At 41.5% G+C, this 24,057-nt stretch overlaps 1 protein-coding gene across 1 annotated transcript in view; it reads left to right on the top strand.

The window, feature by feature from the left end:
* Nucleotides 1-24,057, top strand: part of GFRA1 (GDNF family receptor alpha 1) — a 183,388-nt gene that overhangs the window by 95,735 nt on the left and 63,596 nt on the right. The window contains exon 4 of the mRNA XM_083616723.1: nucleotides 15,213-15,552. Coding sequence (XP_083472849.1) covers nucleotides 15,213-15,552 — 340 coding nt within the window. The remainder of the gene's footprint in view (nucleotides 1-15,212; nucleotides 15,553-24,057) is intronic.

The following is a 24,057-nucleotide window of genomic DNA, read 5'->3' as shown; positions in this document are numbered from 1 at the left end:
GTGGATGGGGTGGAGGTCTCTCTCTGCCCAGAACAACTCCACCAGCTTCCTACTCTGGCCATTAGTGGGCTTCCTGCCAGTGGTAACCCATGGAAGACTCCCAGACTAGACGTTTCAGGGATAGGGAACTGTTCAGTTAGCCTGAGATCAACTGGATCCTAAGACAGCCCCATTGTTGTCACTTGACAGTATCAGGCCTGATCTGGGCCCGATCACTTGGGTATATCCTGGACAGAATTTTGCCTGTCCCCTGCCCCAGCTGGCATGAGCAAAGGGCTGCAGAAGTAGCAGTGGCTATACTGCACAGGAACATAGGAAGCTGCCATTTTCCCAAGTCAGACCATTTTTCCATCTAGCTCAGTCTTGTCTACACTGATTGACAGCAGCTCACCAGAGTGTTGGCAGGGAGTCTCACCCAGCCCTAGCAGGAGATGTCAGGGATTTACCATAGTGCCTTCTGCATGCAAAGCAGATGTTCTCCCTTAGAGCTACACCCCTCACACTTCACTATTGCTCAGCCTGTCACACTTAGAATAGACAGATTTCAGCATCTCTGGTCTAAGCACAAACACTCCTGTCTTCTCAGTCTATGACATGTTGTGCTGCAGTTTTATTGGTTCCCACAAACTGAGCACCTGTTGATAATTTAAGTGGCCTATCAAAAAAGCTTGTACATTTTAAGGAAAGAACAATGGGAATGCTCCTCATGTGCCAACTGTGCTCCTTGAATCAGTAAAGGAAAAATGTCACAACGTGAAAGGAGCACACACTTGTTTTGGCTCTATAGTTTAGACAGGAATGCAACAAAAGAAAATGACTTCTGGCACTTCAATAATATATATTCTACCTGAATGAAATATTACTACGGGGCAGAGTCTTAAGTTGAAAAATTGCCCCATGGTAACAAGGATGGCTTGGGTTATAAGAGCTTTACTCACAGAAGTACACAGAAGAAAAACATTATCATTTCTTCATCTTTCCTGCCGCTCTTGGGATGGTTGTGGCCCCTCAGCAATGTGGAATGGGGATTGGAAGGTTACCAGCAAAGGGCACCCAAAATCTTGAATCTTATGACAAGGATGTTCACAGAAGGAAGCTTCTCATCTCTATGGCCCCCAGCAGTCCCATGTGACACATCCTATGTTTATTTACAGAACAATAGAACATAAAACCATAAAATAAGAACCATATACAAATTTGATACCAGACATTAAGTGGAAAGATGTGTTCTTAATTGAAATGTTGTTCAGGAGCAGACTTGAAAAAGCTTTCTGAGGCTGCAGGAGAGAGAGTGGGTGAGAAACTTTACTTGCATGAACTTACCTTAGGATTAAAACTGCTGCTTTTTTAAAAGAATGTCTCCAGTGGTATTGTTGATGAACTTGCCAGATATTAAGGATGCTGTTTTCTGTTTCTGTTTTTCATTATTTTTAAGATTGTGTTTCACTGGTACATGACTCAAGTGACTCATTTACAGAGCTGTGGCTACCTTCTTTTTAAATGATAATAGGTTTGCACCTATCCATGCCTCACTATTATTACTTTTTTTTAAAGGGGAGAAGTAATTAATTTATGGAGTTAATGATTTTGATGGGGGAGAAAGTTGGTGTTGGATTGATTTTAGTTTATTTATATGCTGACTTCCCAAAATGAGCTGTGCCCAAAGCAGCTTATAGCAAAAGTCCACCTTTTAACAAAATACAAAGCATTCGGTGGGGAACAGCGAGCTGAAGAGAAACCAATTCACAAAACACATTAATACATTCAAATAGGGCAAAAATAAGCATCTGCTGAGGAAGCTGAGGAAGAGAAATGGATGGGAGGGCAATTCCAGCTGCTGATGCTGGTCTGAGTGGAGTGATCACACTACTTTACCTACTTATTTTCCCAGGCACTGAGTGCAGGGCTGGCAATGCTGCTTTCTGCAGGGATCAGCTGTGCAATTGAGATCTCCACAGGGAACATGGCTGTGCAGCTGATCCAGGAAGCATGACTTCCTACTTCTGCAAGTATTGCCTGCACAACTAAGTTTCCCGTGGGGAACTCAGCCCCACAGTCACAGCTCTACCTGCCTCACACCTGACGTCACGCATGACTTCAAGTGTGGGGCATGTGGGTGTGGTTTGGGGGAAATGGTCTCACAGGCCAGATTGGAGCCCATGCTGGGCCAGATTTTGGCCACAGGCTAGAGGTTTTCCACCCCTGATTTATACTTTCTTTCCAGTGGAAATGCTTGAAGTGGATAAAGACATGCCACAAGCAACATCAAAAGTAAATTCCATTGTTAACACAATCAGATAAAATGGAATGTATCACTATGATTCTTACAACAAAAAGATATATAACACACATATTTGCATATGTTGCTTTAATATGATGTAGTAGATTTGCAGTAGCGCGCACCAGCTTGAGTACAGAACAGCCAGTTGCTGTTTGCAACTTATATTGCAGGAAATAAACTTCTCTCTGCCTACTCCCACCCCCAAAAACAGTTTCTTTCAGTTATCAGCAGGGAAATGAAGGATCTGGTTCCTTCAACAGCTGCTGTAGTACCTGCTGCTATTTCTGTCCCGTGCTTGTTTCACTTTGACAGCTCTAGTCATGTCAGACATCACCCTACCTCTCTGCCTGTTGCAGCATCTCCCCCAACTATCTTGATGATGCTTGGGACAGATCATTTTAAAATCTTGTACAGACTTTGTGTCACTGTGTTGACTAGGGGTGGCTCAATCTCCTTGTGCAGACACAGCAAGCAGGTAATTATTTGCTCAGGGCTTGACCCTCCTATGTAATATGCAGGAGTTGCTAGTCGCACTGTAGACACCTTGGGGGATATGCTCAGGGGCTGTTAATGTGCTTCTTGGTGTCACTGTCAGGGTTCAGCATTGTTGGGCATCTGCCAAGTCCCACATCCCACTACATTGGAAAGGCCCACTGCCAATTCCCCAAGCCCCTTGAGTCTGCTTCTGCTCCTCCTTATTCTTGATGCCAGCTCACTTTGACAAGCCAAGGAACAAGTAGGGTGAATTTTCATGAGATTCTCCCATCCCTGTGTCCAGGGTAGAAAAATAAAAACAACACTGCCCTTGAGGCAAAAATGAAGAAGTTTCCCTAGTGCCAGTGCTAATGGTGAGGCCCACCTCTGAGGAACTGTTTGAAGAATTTCTCCTCCCTCTTGAGAATTTGCTGAAATGGTCCCCTCAGCTTCTCTCCCTTGATTAGGCTGAAAAATTCCAAGAGGCCATTTGTACATAGCTCTCTTGTCAACCTTTTCCTGTAGTGTGCTCTGTTTTTAGATTATTATCTTTGAAATGAATGTTTTTCTGAGTATGTCAATGATTGCAGGAAAATCTATATCAAATACCTAGATGCTGGTTCGCTTCTTCATACAACCCCTTTTCGGAATAACCCAAGTCAACTTTTTCTTGTAGTACTGCAGAGTATTACTGAATAATCACAGGTCGTGAAAGCAGAATCAAAATGCTTTACCTACTAAGCACATTATGTGGATGATGAAATGTTGTGGACCGTGTTCAGTTTTTATGGAGTCATTTCAGTTTTTCCTGTCCTTATTCAGGTCAAGCTTGGCCCTCAGTATTTTCATCCTTGGCACTACTGCCGTGTCCATGAAGCCCTTGCAAGCTGAGAAGCTTTGGAATTTCCTGTCCTGCTGGGTAGATTCAAATGCTAGGTTAAATAATGCATGAACCTCAGATTTGTATAATTGATCATTGTATGATTTATATGGTGTAATTATAATTAGGTTGAGAGAGAAATTTTTGAAAAGCCAGCTTCCTGGTAGCCAGAGCCATTAACTAGCAGTAAGCTGCCAAAACAAAAATTAGGTGGGAACAAAGCCACAGAGTTCAAAATATGTGTCCTAGATCTGATTTATAACAGTACTTTCTTCAGAAACATGTACAATACCTTCTAATTTGTAAGTAGCAAGGGTTATTTTACAAATTGGAGGGATAATTTTTCATTTGATTGTTTTAACCTAATCAAACGCAAACAACTGCAAAACTGCAAAGAGCTAATGTATAACTAAAGTAGAAGGTGAAGGAGGTTGAAGAGGTTAATTAAAAATGTAATGATTGCATTTGCTGAGACAGCATTATTAATCACTTTACATCAGTGATCATATGACTTGCAAACCATTGATTATGTTCAAGCATTTCATTTCTAATGGTGGAACATTTTGTATACTCAAGAACACTTGTTCACTTCAAGTATTAAAGGAAACAACCTGGACGCATGTCCCATCTGAGTTTTGCAACAAGGAAGTCTAGTTTCCGCCAGTTTGGCATAGATTGCAGCAGTCCCACAAATCATGCCACAGATGTTGCTGATGAACGAGCCATTGATCTACAGATCACTTGCAGCCTTTTGCACCATCAGATAGATCAGGCTTCCTCAACCTCAGCCCTCCAGATGTTTTGAGACTACAAGTCCCATCATCCCTGACCACTGGTCCTGCTAGCTAGGGATCATGGGAGTTGTAGACCAAAAACATCTGGAGGGCCAAGGCTGAGGAAGCTTGAGATAGATTTTGTAGGAATGTTGCATCCCCTTCTGCCTCTCAGGACCTTAAGCCAAAATGAACTACAAAAACCCAGGAACTGAATACACAACAGAGATTGTTTCTTATTGCTCTGGCCTTGGGGGCTGAAAGATGGGGATCAACCATTCTCTGCCAGTTTCTTTGTAGTATATTTTAAAACACTCGGTGAATTCTGTGTGGGGTGTGGGCATTGCTGCAAGAACAGTTGTTGTGTTAGATATAGGTCCACTATCCTCCTGCAGGGATGGCCTAGCACCAGAGGAGACTGGATGTGGCTGGCAGAGGGGAGGGTCCTGATAGGGGATGTCCTCTTTAAAACTCTGAGGGCGCACGAAGCGCAGAGTCTTGGCAGCCACCCAGAATGCGTTTGCTGAATGTGCACTCTGAGAAAGCGCAAAGAGAAAGTGCTCGTGAAGAGCTGTCCGTGAATAACTTAGTGAGGACGAATGTGAAATTAGAGGGCAGAGAAGTGGTGAAATGTTCATCAGATTCATCAATTTCTACCACAGACTCATTCAGTTGTAGAACAGTGTACTGTTGAGGATTAATGCATGCTCCAAAAGCGTAACGTGCAAAAGAAAACAACAAGATCTGGTATTTTCTAAACTTCTACTGGTTTTACTATCATAAGCTTAAGCAACTAACCTTTTTCACCTTACAAACTCACTCTGTCTTACTTCAGCGTACTAAGAATAACTATCGACTTCATCTAATTAACTGACCCAAGAATTAGTCTTGAAAATAACATATCCAAGATCACAGGAAAAAGAGTCTTAGAAGACTCATTGTAGTAAAGGTGTGGTGACTAACACCTCCATTACTAACCTACTCAATCAGATGGGGGGGGTGGAGGAAAATTTGAAGCTGAAACACCTTCTCCTTTATTTTTATTTTTTTCACGGGGCTAAAAAGGAAAACTAACATTAGCTAACTGTTTTGGTTTATATCACCCAGGGACTAATTGGGAAGTAACTAAGTAACTGTCTCCCAAGTTATTCTGTAGTGACCAACATAGCATTTGTAAACTTCTTTACATAATATTTTGTGTTTTAGCTAATATTTTATTAGTTTGTGTGGTAACTGGCTTGATCTTCCCTACAAAAGTAGCCATGCCACATGTATTTTAAATGCATTCTCTTTATTGTGCTTGAAAAGATATGGAAAAAGTAACTGCTTTGCAACCTGAAAATTTACCTGTAACTTGGATTATTGCTTTCTCTAAAAGTATGAATTTTAAAACTCATCTGTGACAATATACATAACTAATTATTTTTATGGTAATGTTTATTGGATACTGAGGGTGTTCTGGCAAATGACCTGTGACCAATGTAACATGAGCAATGCAGTATGTGACAATTAATTGATAGAAACCCACAACCACATGCCCCCAAAGCAAACCCTTGTGCACTTGACACTTTGCTATCCATTCACAGCCTTGTAATAAACTCTGAGGCAGCTGAACATACACAAAAAGTAACTTGAATTATTAAACACATACAAAAACATACCAAACAGAGTTCTCTGTTTTTGAAACAGAGAACATTTGAATGAGGGAATAAAGCAAGGAAACTATTGGTGTACTAAATAAGGCAGAATCAGCAAAATAGTCACGTCTTCCCAATAAAAAGAAACGTTGACAGGCCATGACAAATGAGGAAATTGTAGTGGAATTCTTAGAAAATTATTCCAACTTAAACAAACAAGACCCAGGAAAAGGGGACATAGAACAGTATTTAGCAGATAAAATAGTGCCATGTTTAACAAAGGGGGAGACCAATAGAACCTAGATAAACCAGTAACAGAAAGAGAGATATTGGAAGTGATTGAAGAATTGGATTTACAGCATTGTATTATAAAATATTTGCACCACAAATAGAAATGTTCCCATAGGAGATAATGGAAATCATCCGCTTGTTATGCAAACATTCGCCTAACAAATGATTTCCTGAGAACACATTGTGTTAGTAAGTGGGACCCGCACATACTACAGTATTTACTTCCTTCTGGTATAGGTTTTTAGCCAATGAAGTCATCCTGTGAGTGCAAGGACTTCCACTTGTGCAATGGATCTCTCTTCCTTCTCCTCCCTCCACATGCCCCCTCCCCATCCTGCCATGGTTTCTTCCTAAAATGGCTGCAGCCCACCAGCTAAAAAGAGGCAAGGGGAAAAATGTTTTGTCCAATCTCTCCTGCCCTCTTATTTGTCTAGTCTCTCTCCCTTATCACCTTTTCCATGGTTTGTGCCTGAAAATGGCTGCTGTCCACCAGCAAAGCACAAACAAGTAAGGAAGCAGAAAAACTCCAGTTGTTAGGGTATCTCAATAAGCCATGTATGTAGCGAGGTTTGGGTATAATTCTTTGTGTTTGGATAAATGAATTTTCACAAAGGAAGCAGTTGGATAGTGGGACCTGCATGTAATCCCAAAAGAAAGACAAGTTGTGTCAAACGTATCTTCTTATCTTTCCTAAATATAGGGAGGAATTCAATGTCTGCTTGGCCTCCCCTCTCCTTCCTTCACTTTGCTGACATGAGGGGAGAACTCTTGGCCAGTCCCAAACAGACAGTTCCTTATTCCTAAGCATGAAGTGGAAACTTCTGCCTCTGTTCTCTTCAAAATAGAATGCTAATGTATTGTAAATGTTACACTGGCTTCTGATCTGTTATTGAGCACGATTCCAAGTGGCACTGACCTAGAAAGTCCTAAATAGCTTGAGACTAGTGAGATTACATTTTCTACCATGAATCTGCCAGGCATTTAGATCATTTGCTGTGGCCCTTCTTACTTCTGAAACAGGTTTGATAGTGACAGTCATGGTGCCCTGCCTCTTGGTTTCAACTTTGTTTTCTTTTCAGAAGCAGGTGGAACCCTTCTTAGTTGTCCAGACCTTTCAGATGCTTTGTTGTTTGTTGTTGTTTGTTGTTGTTGTTGTTGTTGTTGTATTAATTTTCTATGCTCCAAAGATCACAGGGACGTTTACAAATAAAAACACAAAATACACAACATAATAAATAATAATAATACACCAGCCTAGCACATTTAAAAGGCCATCGATTGTCTAACAGCCAAAGGACTAGTTGAAGGGGAATGTTTTTGCCTGGCACCTAAAAATATATAACAAAGGCACCAGTTGAGTCTCTCTGGAAGGGGGCACACAAAGAAGGTCCTCAGATGGTGATTGCAGGGTTTGGGTCGGTCCATGTGAGAAGCAGTGGTCCTTGAGGTATTGAGGTCCTCAGCCATTTAAAGCTTTATAGGTCAAAACCAGCACTTTGAATTGGAGCCCAAAACTAATTGGCAGCCAGCACAGTCAGGCCAGGATTGGCATTATGTGCTCAAACTGCCTTGTCCTGGTTAGTTAGCCAGGCCACTGGTGCTTTGATCTGTAGGTGTTGTGTAATACTGGTATTTTATTCTGCTCTGCTATGATACCCTTCTTTCTATGATTCTTTAAATTATACATTGTTGATTTGATTTTGTAAGCTGCTCTGAGAGCTTTTGCTGAAGAGTGGCTAAAAACAGCTTTAAATAAATCCACTCCACCCACCATTCTGATTCTCTAAAGTGAAGCAATGTTTCTTACCCACAGTAGGCTTCAGCAGAAGTAGCAGAATAAACCTGGAAAAGAGCCTTCCTAAACTCCACTTACATGGGAGTAAGCCTCCTTGAGTTCAATGGGGCTTATGTCTGAGCAGACATGGTTAAAATTGCAGCTGAAACATATCATTCCCACCCTGCCTTGAAAAGGACTTCTTGTAAATGCTGTGCAGAAGGTCATTCCTGAATTTTGACCCTCTGATAGTCAAAGACTTACTTTGGATTTCCACCCTAAATTTATTCATGGCCAATTCATAGCTAAATCATCCTTGCGCTCACAAAGTCACAGTCCAGGGGTCATGCCTCTGTGCTTAAGCACATCTTCTGCATGTAAAATATCTCAAGTTCAGTCCTGGCATCTCCAGTTAAAGTTCTCAAATAGGCTGAGCTGGAAAGAAACCTCAGCCTGAGATGTAAATTACATATTGCTTTGATCGTATTGTGTGCCCTTGAGCGTAACAGTCTACTTTCACAAAGAGCCACACAGGGAACCTAATAAGAGCCCCCCACTCCCTGCTCCAATGCAGGCAGCAGTTGCAAGGGCCCAGTCTGGATTAGGACCACAGCAAGGGGCAAAAAAATATATTGCAGTCAAGGGTAAATTGACTAGAGCTTATCATGGGAGGAAGTCAATGTAGTGCTATGATAGTAGTTCCTCCAACACAAGCTTACCAGAAGAAACAAACCTCTTTCACTCCCTGCATGGTGTTTCAGGGATTTTCCCAATGCCCAAGAGCCAGTTTGGGAGTTAATGGGTGAAAATGGAGGAAAGCTCCATTGCAACAGCGGAAGTCCTTGTTCTGGCCTCTGCTAGAGGAATGAGTTAGCTGAATCCTGCCTCATGTAATTGACTAATGTGCAGGCTGGTTCTGAGACCACAGCTTGTTGTTGTACAACAGCCTTCTCCAACTGGGTGCCATCCAGATTATTTGAACTACAACTCCCATAATTTCTGACCATTTGTACTGCTGTTTGTACTGTTTGTCCATACAGGATTCTTTCCTCTATGTCTATACTGCACTTTCTAAAGTACTTCCATAACTGAGTGAGCATTTATAAATCTTATTTATCCTATTTATTTTGCTTTAGCGATTTATTTATTGTGTGCATTGAAAAAAGAAGTAAGCAAGAATTTAGCCTAGGATCCAGAAGTGCCCACTTTGCCTTCAGCTGAAGTCTCCATGAAATGAATGGCAGCTTTGAGTATAGAGAATGGTTTTCACTGCTTAGTTATTATAAACTTAAAATGTTGCTCAAGGGGAGGCTTCCTTTCAGATTAATGCTTAATGTGGTTTTGGACACGGGGTGGGGGAACATCCAGGGAGTAGAAATTAATCAGTAAGTAATGCAATCTCTTTGAAACAGTCTACATGACACTTGAGAACTCAATTTGTTGATCAACAAGTGCATTTAAATGTAACATTTGCCAAGTGGCAGAGGGAGAACAGCAACAGCAGGACCTCGAAGGATCAGTTACAAGAAGCACCCCCTTTATATTATCTGATTTTCTATAATATTCATGCAAGTTTTATTGGAAAAGAACATAAATTTGAAAAATAAGGATAATTAAGTGGGGCTGCAGTACTAAAGCAAGGAACTAGAAGCTTTTTCCTGCTTTATTTTGCAGTAGCAGCACTTTAGAGAGAGGCCATTTATAAGAAAGAGAACAGTAGTTATGTTAACATGGTAATTAATCAAGTTGGAAGGAAAGAGGAAACAAGTTGCGAATTGACTTCTGCAATAATAAAAAGGAATACTGAATGATACTCTGTAAATTGGCAAGGGGCTGGTAAACAGTCCCTCACTGTGTTTTGGGGATTTTGCATGCACTAAATCAGCTCTCACTTTGACACCCTAATCCAGCAAGAGATTTCTGCAGGCAAAAGCCTGCTCTTGCATATGGATTCCCTTACTGCACCGGGGACCACACAAACAGGTCGGATACACAGATGTGTCTTTGCATCTCTTGGTATACATCCTCATGTACATCGTCAACTGAAATCACCAGCATCATGGGGGTGCTTGTTGCCATCTGTCTTGCTATACCAATAGGAACTTGCTTCCTCAACTGCTGTGTTAGGCCATGGAACAGCCTGTTCACCAAAATCTGTGTATTAGGATCTGAATGTGTAGAAATCTCTGTGTGTGTGTGTGTGTGTGTGTGTGTGTGTGTGTCGACATGCCTTTGTCCTATCTTAACTCTATTCACATCAGCCCTCACCCCCCCCCTCGTTTTACTTGGAAGTAGGGATGTCAGCGAACTCTGACAAAAATGAAAATGGAAGTGGAAATTGCTGGTGCTTGCTTATTTGTCTCATATCAAGAACGAATATAACGGTAAATCCAGTGATTATGATTGGTATTTGCTGTTGTGATTGCTTTCAGTCTGGAAACGATGTGTAGTTGTGCCCCTCCCACACCATTTGCATGGTGCTTCCTTTACATGGAAGTGAATTGGAAGGAATAACATAATGACAATGTAATTTATGTAATTATGTAATATACGTAAGTTACACAATTGTGCCACAGTGGGCAGCAAGAGGAATAACATAGGTTTGGGTGGAAGAAAAACTGCAGTGGAATAGAAACAGTTCTGGATGTGACTAATACACAGTGGTACAGAAGGCAATGTCTTTTTACAACCCTGCTTTGAAGCAAGATGTGACTTAAACAGCACACAGCTAAAGCGCTTACTGTTCTGTGCTTTCCCCTTTGTGTTTAAATGCACTTATTTGTAGAGTCCCATTTGAGTGTTTTAGTCACCGATGGGATTATCACTGTGTGAGGGACAGTAGGGACAATGGCATTAGCTCTATCCCCTCCATTGCCCTCCCAATTGCTTTCCATATGTTATAAGCAAATGTCTGCAGTCTGGAACCTTCTCTACTTGGCTAGGTTCCTTGTATGATGTAGAACCTTGGACAGCCCCCTCCTCACTTCAGAAGTTAATCTTTCAGGTAGCTGAAGGTGACAGTGATAAAGGAGAGAGCTGCCATGCTCATACCTGCTCTCCCTTATAGCCTGGGGGAATGGATTGCCTAAATTGTGCTCATGTAATATTAGCATGCCCACAATCAATAGCCTTGAGTACTTGAGTAGTCTGCATGTGTGCTAATGCAACCTTTGCCAACCAGGTGCCCTCTGGATGTTTTGGACACATCAGCCTTCAGCAAGCATGTGCTGGTTGTGGCTGATGGCGGTTGTAGTCCAAAATGGCTGGAGGGCACTAGGTTGGTGAGGGCTGCACTAATGAACATTGCTTGCTGATGATCCAGTGGCTGTAGTAAATGTAGTTATAAATGATGGGATGTGCATCATGTATGTAAAACAGAAACAGCCACAAGTTGCTCCCCTGCTTACCCCTCCCCTCCCAATGTCATTTCCTCTGTGTGTCAGATTTTAGATAGTAAGCTAATTCAGGTCAAGGACCTGTCGTTTTAGTACCCTGTAAAGCACCATGTACTCTGGGTGTGATATATAAATAAATAATAATGTTTTGAACACAGATGAGGTGTTTGCTTATACACTGCATCCTCTGCAAATCAGGCCCCGAAGTCCCTGTGGCGACAGTGGCAATTATTCCTTCATAAATGTGCTTGGGAGAGAGACTTTAAGCATAGTAGTTGGCTTGGTTATGTGCTAAGTCAGTGGTAGAACTGGGAGACGTTTGCCAGAACAAGTGGCCACACTGTATTTTCTAAATTAAATTAATTAATGAGGTTTAGTCAAAGTCTTGTTTTTCTTTCTACATCATCCATAAATCCTCACCACTGCCTGGTTCCACATAGCTTGTGGATTGAGAGTGGATTTCTCTGCCGGATGCATAAAAAAAGTTATTCTGATACATAATTCCCTCTGGTTTAGTGTTGAAATCATATAGTGTAGTAACATAGGAGATAGCTGCCCAAGCCTGTATCAGTTGTCTTTGTGTGGTTTTGCTAAACAGTTTTGCTATTACAGCTTTGCAACACTGCCTCTCCCGTGAGTTTCTTACACTTCCTTTCTGAGAAATGGAAAGGGAGTTCTCTAGTACATTTCCACAAGCAGAAGCATCACACCCTGTGGCTACATAGCAGGGAAAACAACAACTCATCAGCTCCTTTGTACTAGCTTGGACACTGGAGATAACTCCTCCCAGTGGGGCTGGAAAGGTGGACTTGTGTGCTCATCTTTCCTTCTGTGCGATCAGGATGTAGAATATGGGACATGGGGGAGAAAGGAGTTTCATTTTTAAAAATGAAACTTGGATACAAGCCATAGTTGCAATCTCTGAAATACAGTATTCATAATGGTTTATTTTGGAGATAGAATCTGAAAGGCTGCTTCAGGCTGCTTCACTTATTGGGATACCAGTATTATTAGGATACTTCCATATGATCTAGAAGGGCCTTCCCCAACAAGGTACCCTCTACAAGTTTCTACAAGCTCCCATCAACCTCAGCCAGCATGGCCAGTGGTTACGTATGATGGGAGTTGTAGTTGTAGCCTTTGGGGAAGGCTGATCTACAACAACAAGCAGTGATCTCTAGGATGTCAAACTACACATTACGTCATTTACATGGTTTGCCCCTATGTGCATTTGTTCAAATGTACAATTTGTTCATGTGTACAAATGCAAGAAATCCTAAGCCTAGCTATAAAAGAAATCTAAACATATAAATAGTTGGATATCCATAGTTAGGCTTTGTACTCCATCTTAATTCTGTGTTAAACATATCATTGTGATTTATAAAACAAGCCGATACATATTTCTGGGAAACAACTCCCACTGTGTTCAGAGGGATGACCCCATTCCGTAGTAAGTGTGTTTAGGATTGCAGACTTAACATTTATGACCCAAAATTACACAAACCACAATCCAGCAAGGGCGAAGTACTTTGAAGTCCCATTGATTTTTAGGGGAAGGTGAAATAAATTTCTTCACATTCCCTTTGAAATTGATGAGATTTCAAAGTGCTTGACTTTGCCTGGATTGTACCCACTTAATTAGATATAAGATGTTCTTGTCCTACCAATATTAAGATCAGCCAGATTCGAAGGAAATAGTTTTGTGCTGATCCTAAATGTGCTAACTCTTTAACAAATTAACAGCCCTCTCTGTGAATCCTCATAAGGTTGTATCTGAAGTCAGAATAACAGGTGTAACTGGGGAAGATGCATAGATTTTCATAAACATTGAGCCTGAACATCTGCTTCTGTGAAAAATTCATCTCATTTATGAAGAAAATAGGATATAAATCACCTAATAACCGTCAAGAATGTCCTCAAAGTATTCTGCAGGCATGTTCCAAGTTGAAGTTAACGCGACTTGCATCTGCAAACTGCTTTGAAAATTAAGGGGTGTGACTGTTCTGAACGTTAAATACTTTCATGTTTTATATAATTCCAGTTGCTGCTAATCATAAATTTGCATGTCGCAAAACATAGGCACTCTAAAGGGATCTCAATACGTGCAGTAATGCTTTTCTAATCTGTGGTTTGTGGGTAGAATAAGGAGATATTTATATATTGTGAGTTGTATCCAGTATCCCATTCACACAACGAACTTCCCATTCCTCTGCTTGTGTGCTCCATGTCTCCCCTTAAATCTGCTCTGGAGGGTTGAGGGAACCCCAGAACTGTTTTGCCAGCATATTGGGGGGGGGGGAGATGTAATTGTTGGTTGCAACTCATGTTTTTCAAAATACAATGTTATTTTTGCCTTGACAGAGGTTCTGAAGTTATAATCTGTTGCCCAGCAAGAGCTGGAGGGTCACAGGTTGGCTTCCCTGCTTTAGGATTTTTTTTAAAGCCCATGAAAAGTGTGAGATATTATTTGCACCCAGTAATCTCTCATTTTGTTTGTTGTTGTTATTTTTGAACTTTGCAGCTTCACGTAAATATATATTAAAAAGAAAGGGCAACATAAAACTTGACTCTGGGTTACACTAACCAGGCTGTCTTTGTGGGACACAAGAGACTGGTGTGATGGGTAACAACGTGTATGTCTTTGTCTCCTCTAATCCTTTGGAGACGCTCAGGTCTCAGTGCAGCTGAAGAAGACTAGCAAGGTGATGAGTAACTGAGACCCAGTCTAGGCGTCACCTCCCCTCTCTATTTCATTCTTTTCTGCAGTCTACTATGGTGGGCCCTGAGCTGATGATAGTTTAAGAATGTAATCTCTGTTTTGATATGTGACAACTCAGAACCCATTATCCAGTAGATTCTTGGTAACTGCTTATTGAAGGCAGCCTAGTTTAAGGCATCCTGCATAGCATTTGCCTTCCAGAAACAAATAGGCATGTAATTACTCTGTAATCACATAGTAATTAGTGTCTACTATGCCTATATTGCATAATTATATGCCCTGCAAATTACATGGAAATTATACTTGGATTTAGTATGCATTTCTGCATACTGTGTTGTAGACAAAATAAACTTGAGGTTTAATATATAATTATAACTCAGTAATGTTGAAATTCTGTAGAATGTTGTAGCTATATTTTGCCAGTTACAGGTTTTTACTATGGCATGGGGACTGCCATCCTCAAAGTCCCGTGGTCACACTGCCAGCGACTAGAAGTAGCAGTACATGGCCTAGTGGTAGAGGTGATCATGCATCTAGAACCTGAAATGTGAACCAGGACATATATGAGTAACCCACCCACATGGTCCATGTTCACAAAATCATCCCGCTCTCTCTCTTTTTTTGGGGGGGTGGAGCTGGAAGCATCGTTCAAGGGGATACACCTAAGTAGGGATTTATGTAGATCCTAGTTTTCATTGAAGTACATTGGGCAGCTGCATGTGAGCTTAGGGCTGCACATTGCTGCATATATAACCTACCCTCATCTCCATCTGTTAGCTCACCTTGGTGGCTTGAGGATCATAGCTATGAACTTGCATGTAACTCTGAAATCCTACCGCCTATCTTTTATTTTATTTGTTTATGATCAGCTCTGGTGCCAGAAGTTTCTTGAGCTGACAAATGTCCTTGATATCTCAATAATACAAATGTTGAAGCAACTCTATAATCCTGTTTCTCTCCTCCCTCCCTTCTTTTTATATATGTATAGTGGAGCCTGCCATATCAAAGGGGAACAACTGTTTGGATGCAGCAAAAGCTTGTAACCTCAACGATACCTGCAAGAAATACCGATCAGCTTATATAACCCCCTGTACCAGCAGTGTGTCTAATGAAATCTGCAATAAGCGGAAGTGTCATAAGGCCCTGAGGCAATTTTTCGACAAAGTCCCCCCGAAGCACAGTTATGGGATGCTCTTCTGCTCCTGCCGAGACGTTGCATGTACAGAGAGGAGACGACAGACTATTGTCCCTGCGTGTTCATATGAGGACAGGGAGAAACCGAACTGCCTGAATTTACAAGATACTTGCAAGACGAATTACATCTGCAGGTAAGATAGCACATGGCAGTGGAGTGATTAATGAGGTAGCAGAAGGAACCTTTGGTGATGCTGAAATTGCGAAGGCTGGCAAGTAGTATTTTCGCCAGGGAACAGGACAATCAGGAAGGAAAACCTGACATCTTTAACAGAATAATAACATCTCGTTAAGTCTACACGTTTTAAAAATACCTGGTTTCCCTTGGAGAAACCTAGGAAATGTACGAACTTTTTCCAGGCAGAGTTCTGCAGGTAATCTTTTCTTGGCAAATAATCATGAGTGAACACTTAATTAAAACATATTTGAAAGGATGAAAGAATAATTTGGTAGAATTGTGAATAGTTTCTGGAACAATTTGCAGTTTCTTGTGGATTAACCCCTCCGTTTGGACTCTGACTTGCTCACAGCCCTGATAACAGGGCCAAGGAGAAAGGGTATTTAGCAGGTTGAAAGGGGAAAGAGATTCCTTTCAACGACATTATGGAAATGACTTACTAAGCATCAGTTTGAGCTATTTTACAACAGATGTGGGAAATCTGTATTGCTGAACTAAACCTCCCATCATCCATGATGGGAAGCCATGCAGGCTGGGGCAAATGGGAGTTGAAATCTGTCTAGGACAGTGGTTTTCAACCAGTGTGTTGTGCACCCTGAGGTGCCTTGAATGATGGTCAGGGGTGTCATGGGCAACATTGGCCTCTGTCACTCTTCCCTCCCTCCTCCGATATCCTCTTGTGTGTCTGCCTCTCAAAGGCTTGCACAGCTGTTTATTGCAGCAGCGCTGGCTATATTCTCCATAGGTGAATGGTGCCTCTGGGAGACACCTCTCTTAGGGCGGGGAGGGGGCAGCTCAGAGACCAGAGACAGCAGCAGCAGCTGCCTGGAGAGAGGAGTCTGAGGGAACACTCCACAAGGGAGGGTGTTCGAAAAAGGGTAAGAGGCTGCCAGCTCTGCAGGCAAATAGAAACATAACTGGGCTCCTGAGCCCCACAGGGGTGCTGCAGAAAGAATGTAGTTGGTTAAGGGAACCGTGGACTCAAAAAAGTTGAAAACCTCTGGTCTAGGAAATCATGTTGTTGCAGTAGATGAGCTCATGAGAAACCCCTAAGCTCTTCCTATTTCTATTACTACCAGCCTTTTCTTTCTGCAGTCTCTGTGCTATGCAACACCTCTCCACCCCTACGTTAAAGTATCTATACTCAAGTTGCAGTAGAGCCCTCATCTGTCTCATGCATTTATTACTAGCTCTGCTGGCAGGACTCATTAGTTGAATCTGCCCGGAGAGAACAGGCTAGTTTATGCTTGAAGTACAATGTTTTGCGAATTGCCTCCTGTGACCTTCCCAACAACTTTTTCCATAATCCGTCCTTAGCACTAGATAGCATTCCCTTGATATGTAGATCACATGAAAGGCCTGCACTTCCCTATGTATATTTCTGCTAAATTGCACAGTCCTGGAATAAAATACAGCTTCAACTTACAGGCCTTCTGTTCCTTCTCTTTTGCTCCTTTTTCCTATCTGAATGGTAGCATTTTCACTCCGATATCTGTTGCATTGTTCCATGCTTGTGGGAAATTGGAAAGGGAATGGTTAACGAAAATTGTCCTCATGTTTGAATGTGCAGCATGAATATTTCCTTTAAGTGCCATCATTACTTCTTGCGCTGTCTTCATTCATTTCAGCGTCCAAGTTGCTTAATGCTATTTCATTTTCTCACTTTTCACTCATCTTTCCTGACTTTACGCCTTTCGTTCTCCATCATTGCACAACCCAGCTTCCTGGTCAGAAAAATGTTATTACTATTTTTGAAAGCGACAGGAGTATGAAAATGGATTTCTTCACAGATTACCGAATGCAGTTCTCTTTCCATTCAAAAATGCTGTTCAGTGGGTTTTACCTCTGAGAGCCTATCTATTTGGGGTAATTGTCTGAGAGCTAGTTCACACTGGCAATTCACCCACTTGATTGCTGTAGTGCTAAGTGATGACTTGCATGTGTGAATGAGCCATCTCAGGTTTAATACCACCAATGTAATTTTAGTATTGACCAATAGCGCCACATTTTTCTATGAGGCTAATTTAAGAATGGGCAGGTAGACTCACTCATAATGGCTTGGGAGTTTCTGAACTGAGAGAGCTTGTCTTCCATTTCCAGTGTTCTCCATCCCTAGTGCTAATTTTGACATTCTGTCTATCTCTTTAAAACAGAGGTGAGGCCCTTGGCATAATTTAAAGTTCCCCTTAATATCATTTCATGGAAAGGAGGGAGAAAATTAAGCAGGGGGCAGCAGAGAGAAGATATCAGGGAGAGAAGCTACATCCACACCATACCTTTAAAACACTATTATACCACTAACATTTATGGCTTCCACCAAAGAATCCTGGAAACTGTGGTTTGTTAAGAGTGCAGAGAGTTCTTAGGGAACCTCTCACAGAGCTAAAATTTCTGGAGTGGTTTAATGATCAATCCCTTTCCCCAGGGAATTCTGGGAATTGTAGCTCTGTGAGCTGAAGACGGGTTTCCCAATGGCCCTCAGCACTCATAACTATAGTTCCCAGAATTCCTTTGGGGAGAAGCCATGACTGTTAAAGTGGTATAATATGAATGGTGCTGATATGATCAGATAGAGAAAAGGTGGCTAAACCCACTTTTGACTCTAGTACCCATTTCTGTCTCTGATCTGCCCACTGCTAGTATGTGGCTCCTGCCAGTATATGGACCTCTGAGAGACAAAAGGATGCACAGCCCACCTTTAGGGGCTTGACACATGCTCCCACTGCTCCAACAGAACCGTTTCTCATCTTTCTTTTCTGTTTTCTGCAACAGCCTAGAAATACTTGCAACTTACAGCACATGGGTAAATGTGCCACAGGAGCACCTGGGAGTCAAAAGTGCATAACTGTATACTCTATTGTTTTTTCTTGCCCTGTCAGGGGAAGTTTCCTTTGGACAGCTGGAAAATCCTAGTTGCATAGCATGGAAAGGGACAAGATCTGCAGCACTAGAGGCCTTTTATGTAATGGCCTAGCCTAGGCCTTAACCTGCCAACCTAGCAGTTCGAAAGCACGTCAAAGTGCAAGTAGATAAATAGGTACTGCTCCGGCGGGAAGGTAAACGGCATTTCCGTGCGCTGCTCTGGTTCGCCAGAAGCGGCTTAGTCATGCTGGCCACATGACCTGGAAGCTGTTTGCCGGCTCTCTAGGCCAGTAAAGCGAGATGAGCGCCACAACCCCAGAGTCGTTCCCTTTACCGTTACCTTTTTACCACTAGTGCTCTTTCGGAGAAGTTGGGACCCAACTGTTAGAACCCAACAGGGCCCAGTCCTGTGAATGGCTTGTGGGATCCAGACTATTAGTGGATTGAAAATCAAATTAAGGTACATAATCCAGCAAGTGTAGCTTCTGCATGGATGCTCTTCATATCAGTGCAACTTGCATGGAAGTGCATTTGATTTATTTACGCCAAAGAAGGCAGCATGCCTGAGCGTGAAACTAGATGTTGTACCCAACATGGAGCTGCTCTCTCTTAAATTTTAGGCACATTCACTTTATTTCCCCTGCCAGGAGTAAACAATGATTTGGGAGAAAGGGTATATATATTCTCTCTGACCTTCTAGTATTGTGATTTGCAATAACCTCCAAAACTCCTGAAGAGACCTGATGCTCTTGGCCAGCCTTTGCCAGCCTGGTGCCTTCCAGACATTTTGAACTGGACCTCCCATCACCCCCAGCCAATGCAGCTGATGATAAGACTCATAGTCCAAAATCTCTGGAGGGCACCAGGTTGGTTAAAAACTGCTCATAACTTTCCCTTACAACCTTCTTTTAACCAGCCCCTAATAATGTGCAGTGAGGACAGAGAAATGCCCAGTAAGTTTGCCTAAATGTTACAAGAAGATCAGAGTGGCCATGAACAAAAGGCTGGTGTTTTTGGAACATCAGTCCCACCCTCATCCGTAGGAATATGTTTTGATTAAAGAAGCCATTGGTCCTCTGAATATTCTTCTTTATCCCTTTTCATTGTGGTTCTCATAGCCATATCAGGTTTCATCAGATACATTTGCTGATGTTTCCCACTCTCTGCAAGAAAGCTGAAGTGAACCTTTCCATGTCCCCATGTCCCAGTATTGTCATACTGTTTGTTTAGCAGTTGCAGGCTAAACAAGCACAATTATATGCAGTGCCCTCTAGACACTTCTTTTGAACAGTGAGAGTTTTGTTTAATTTTGTTTTCAAATTGGAAGGAATAAATCAACTGAACAACACTTAAAAACATGTCTGGTAGCTACCAGGATCCCTGGTCTTTTGGGAAGATCATTATCCATTTACATCACACATATTAAAACAATAAACAGAGCAGTTTGCACCTGGGATATATAGAAGTCCATTTCTAAGGTCTTGGAGTACTTACTGAGGCTTTCCATGTACTCTCAGTGTCCATTAAGGCAAAATGGACTTGCAAATGCTGACATGCAGACTGTCTACTATCTTTCTCTTCTTTAGCTGTCGACTGACACTCCTTCCTTAGGTGTGTTTGTGTATAGATAGATAGACGTTCCTAATGTATTTTACAAAGAGTGGTTATAAAGTGTAGTATTACTCAGAGTAGACTCATTTAAATCAATGAACATGACTAAGTTAGGTCCATTGAATACAGTAGGTTTAACCATGAGTAACACATAGTTAGATACCACCCAGTGGAAGTACTTTCAGTACTATAAGTACTATGGAAGCACAACTGGCTGTGTAGGGCATCTCACTTTCATTCATAAGTGTACTTTTATTACCTAAAAAAATAGAGATGTGGCTGAATCAGCTGCAATCCCAAGTTCCTGATGGGGAACCCAATCTTGCAGCTCATCTCTACAGAAAGCAGGCTTGAACTCACCATCCATCACCAGTTGTTGGATTGAAAGTGTTGTGCAAGAGACTCTGACATGTGGACAACACAGTGCACCTGTCAAGCATCTGACTGTCATAATGATGCTAGTGACTGACAGGTGGGTTGTCCCACCCACCTGTCAAAGTTGCCCTGTTGAGGTGGGGAAAGATAGTGATCTGGCCGGCTGGGCCAAAAGGGTTCTCTACCCCTGTTTTACTTGGTGCACAATGTCTGCAGTCTCTAAGCCAGGCAAGTACTCACGATGTCTGATCCAAAACCATCTCTCAATAAGCATAATGACCAACTCCCTCACTACCAAAACCCTTTCAAATATATATTGGATGCAAGAGTATATGGGTTTCTTCTAATAAACCATTGGCTCTTCATCAACACACAAAAATCTTCCTTCTCCAGGACAGCATGGAGAGCTGACAGCATAGGAGTGGAACTCCTCTACGATGTACATTTTGTGTACATACCTCTCTTAGCTTTTCAGGTTACCTACCTTGGACTCAATGGGAAATACATGTTCCCTAAGAGCCAGGAATTCATTATACTGCTAACACACAAACACACACACCTGCCTAGAACAGGCACATAGTGATACGTTCCTCTTCCTTCCACAATCCTGTTTCCTTTCATATCCTGTAGGTTGTGAGTCTTTGGACAGGTACAATCTTATATTTTAATCTCTATGCAGTGCTTAGGAAATGTTAGATGTTTTATAAGTGTTTGATAACAAAAGTAATAATAATTCAAAGTGCATATTCACTGAATAACCCCCCTAACCCTGGTGGTTTCCTAGCCTCGTTACCACTTTGTCTTTAATCCAAAAGCTGCATTCATTCTTTTAAAAAGTTATGAGATCAAGTGTAGTTTGTTTTTAAGTTTACTGAATTGGGAGACAGGAGGAATGGTCTCCTTGCCTGCCCTCTTGCTGTTGCTTAATCTGCCCTGCTGGGTCTCTTTTGTTCTCACATATCTCTGCCACCCTAGCAAAGGACCCTTAAACCTAGCCTTAGGGTTTCTAGGAATGAGTTATTGCACAGAATTCCAGCCAGCAAGCCTAGCACGAATTGGTTTTATCGTATATCTTTATATTTTGATGAAGATGGAAATAAATGTGCCAAACTTATCTTCCAGTTGCAGCCCTTGGTGTCTTGAGGCTTGAGTTTGGATTCACTGGGGGAAAAGTTTTGCTACTTGCTTGCTTAGTTTCTATATATTAGTCTTACCTTATACACCCTCCTAAATTATTGATGTGTTTAAATAAAATTACAAATGGAATGTATACCTAATTGTTTTTAAAGAAGCCAGGCAAGGCTAGGGGGTTCAGTATTAATCCATTCATACAATGTAATAAAGATTTGGGGAGAATAGGGAATACAGCAGAGCAGAACAACTCAATATCTCTTAAAATAAAAATGTAATTAAAGCATATTCACATCTTGTCCTTTGCAGCTGCTGTATAGATAATGGTCAAAGGAAACAGCTTGGCTGCTGTTGGGGTAGAAGTAGCCAAAAAAAGATATTTCTTTCTTGGCTTGCTTCAGAATCCAGATGTGTTTTTGTACTTAAATAAATAAAACATAGTTCTTAAATAGGAGTCTCTGCAGGTAGCACCATTAAGGACGTTTTATGTCACATATGCCAGCTCCACGCACCCCTACTGAATACCCACCAAAATTTAATACAACGAAGCAACTTTCAGAGCACAGAATTTAAATAGCATTTTAAAATATATATATATTCACTGTGTTTTGTGGAGCTATTTCAAGGATCTTATGCAAATTCTCTTTGTATATTCATTGGCGTGGGTCTCCTTTAGACACAAAGAGCAAACAGGTGCACAATCTGCATGTGAAAATCTTCTCTGAAAAGCACAAAGGAGAGCTATATCCGAAGTGAACAGGAGACAGTTTGCTCCCATATGTATGCGATATGAAATAGTAAACATTGATTTTAATACCAGTTCCTTCATGTTTTGAAAATGCACAAGCATTTCCAGTAGACAGCGGTCTGCAAAATATATCACGTAGCATCCTCTGTAACTATAGGATTGGCTAGCTATGCAAAGCGTATTATGTGTCCCAGTCAGGAGCCCTATGGATGTGATCTGTTCCCAGAGCTTCCATGCAAGGGAGTTTTTGCAGTGCTGTAGAGAACTCTGTACACAAAGAGATTCCTATCCATTATGCAAATGCATAAGCTTGTTTATGCACCGTGGTTCATATGCTTACAAGGCATTATCTAGCAAACCGCACAGTATTGTCTCATAGTTGAAGGAAGACGAAACAAAAAGCACCCCCCCTCCCCCATGACTGAGATTCATTTCACGGCCAGTAACATTTAAAGTTCTGGTGTACTTGCAGTGGTCACCACACATTTGGGGGGCTACCCCCTAATATTGTTCCAGAAGCAACAATTAGTGTGGAATATAGCAGCTAGGTTTTTGAGATAGACCTATAACACTGTCATTAAAGGCATTGCACTAACTGCTGATATGACACCCGAGCAAGTTGAAGGGTTTAGTATAAGTCTCTAAACAACTTTGAACCAGGCTATCTTCTCCCTGCCTGGTCACCAAGATCACCAAGAAAGGCCCTCCTGGTTGTTCCACAGCCTTCATTCATCCATATGGAGATATCTAGGGAAAGGGCCTTCTCTGGGGCGCACACTCTTAGCTGAAATAAGGTAATACACCAATATTGGTGAATCTTCAGTGCATACTGAAAACATTTCTGTTCTTTCCATGCATAAAAGCATAACCTGCACTGTGCTTCTACAAGCAAAGGAACCTATTGGGAATCGCATAGGAATCACATATTGAGTCAGTCTGGCTGGTAGATCGAATGCTGGTTTGAAGTTGGGTTCACATCCAAGTCTCTCATTGATCTGATTTTAAGCTCTGTTCCTGATAACCAAAATGGGAATTATAGTGACCTACCACATAACATGCAAGGACAAGCAGTATAAAGACTTTAAAGCACTTTGAACATTATAACTGCTATATAAATGATTAATAGTATATATCAAAGAAGAGATTATTGAAGCATGATATGACTTACGCCAACTATAATGTTCATGTATATTTTGAAACATTTTAAAAACATACATTATTTATTCAGTACAGAGCCTATTACATTTTATGCCACAATTTATGAATAAATCTACAAATGTGTACTGCAGGTTCCTTATTGAAAGTGTGAGCTTTCATGTGTGAAACTCTTTCATTACCTATATTTCAGTTCCTCACATTTTCAAGTTATTGGAGCATTTACAGTGTGCAAAGAATGCAAGGCCAGGCCAAGAGGTTTTCCTGTAGAACATTCTCTTTTATGTTACCTGCATTTGATCTTAGTGATTTGTTATGTACACTGGTTTTTAATGCATAGGGTATAGGGGCAGACATTTAGTGACTGCTTATTTTATTCAACTGCTGAACAAACAGTAGAACTAAAAGTTAGGCTTGCAAGAGGAAATAGAGGAGGTTTTTAGTGAGCATTGGTTATATGGACAATGACAAGTTTTGGGAGGTGCCAAAAGAAAGTGATTTGACTGAAGCCACAAGGTTGTTCATGTGAGTAGTCAATCAAGGCTGCTCTCACACAGCCATTCAATGAGATTTGCACAG

This window comes from Podarcis filfolensis (genome assembly GCF_964270895.1).
Source record: "Podarcis filfolensis genome assembly, chromosome: 5".
Classification (NCBI taxonomy): domain Eukaryota; kingdom Metazoa; phylum Chordata; class Lepidosauria; order Squamata; family Lacertidae; genus Podarcis; species Podarcis filfolensis.
This window is presented reverse-complemented; position numbering and strand designations above follow the sequence as displayed.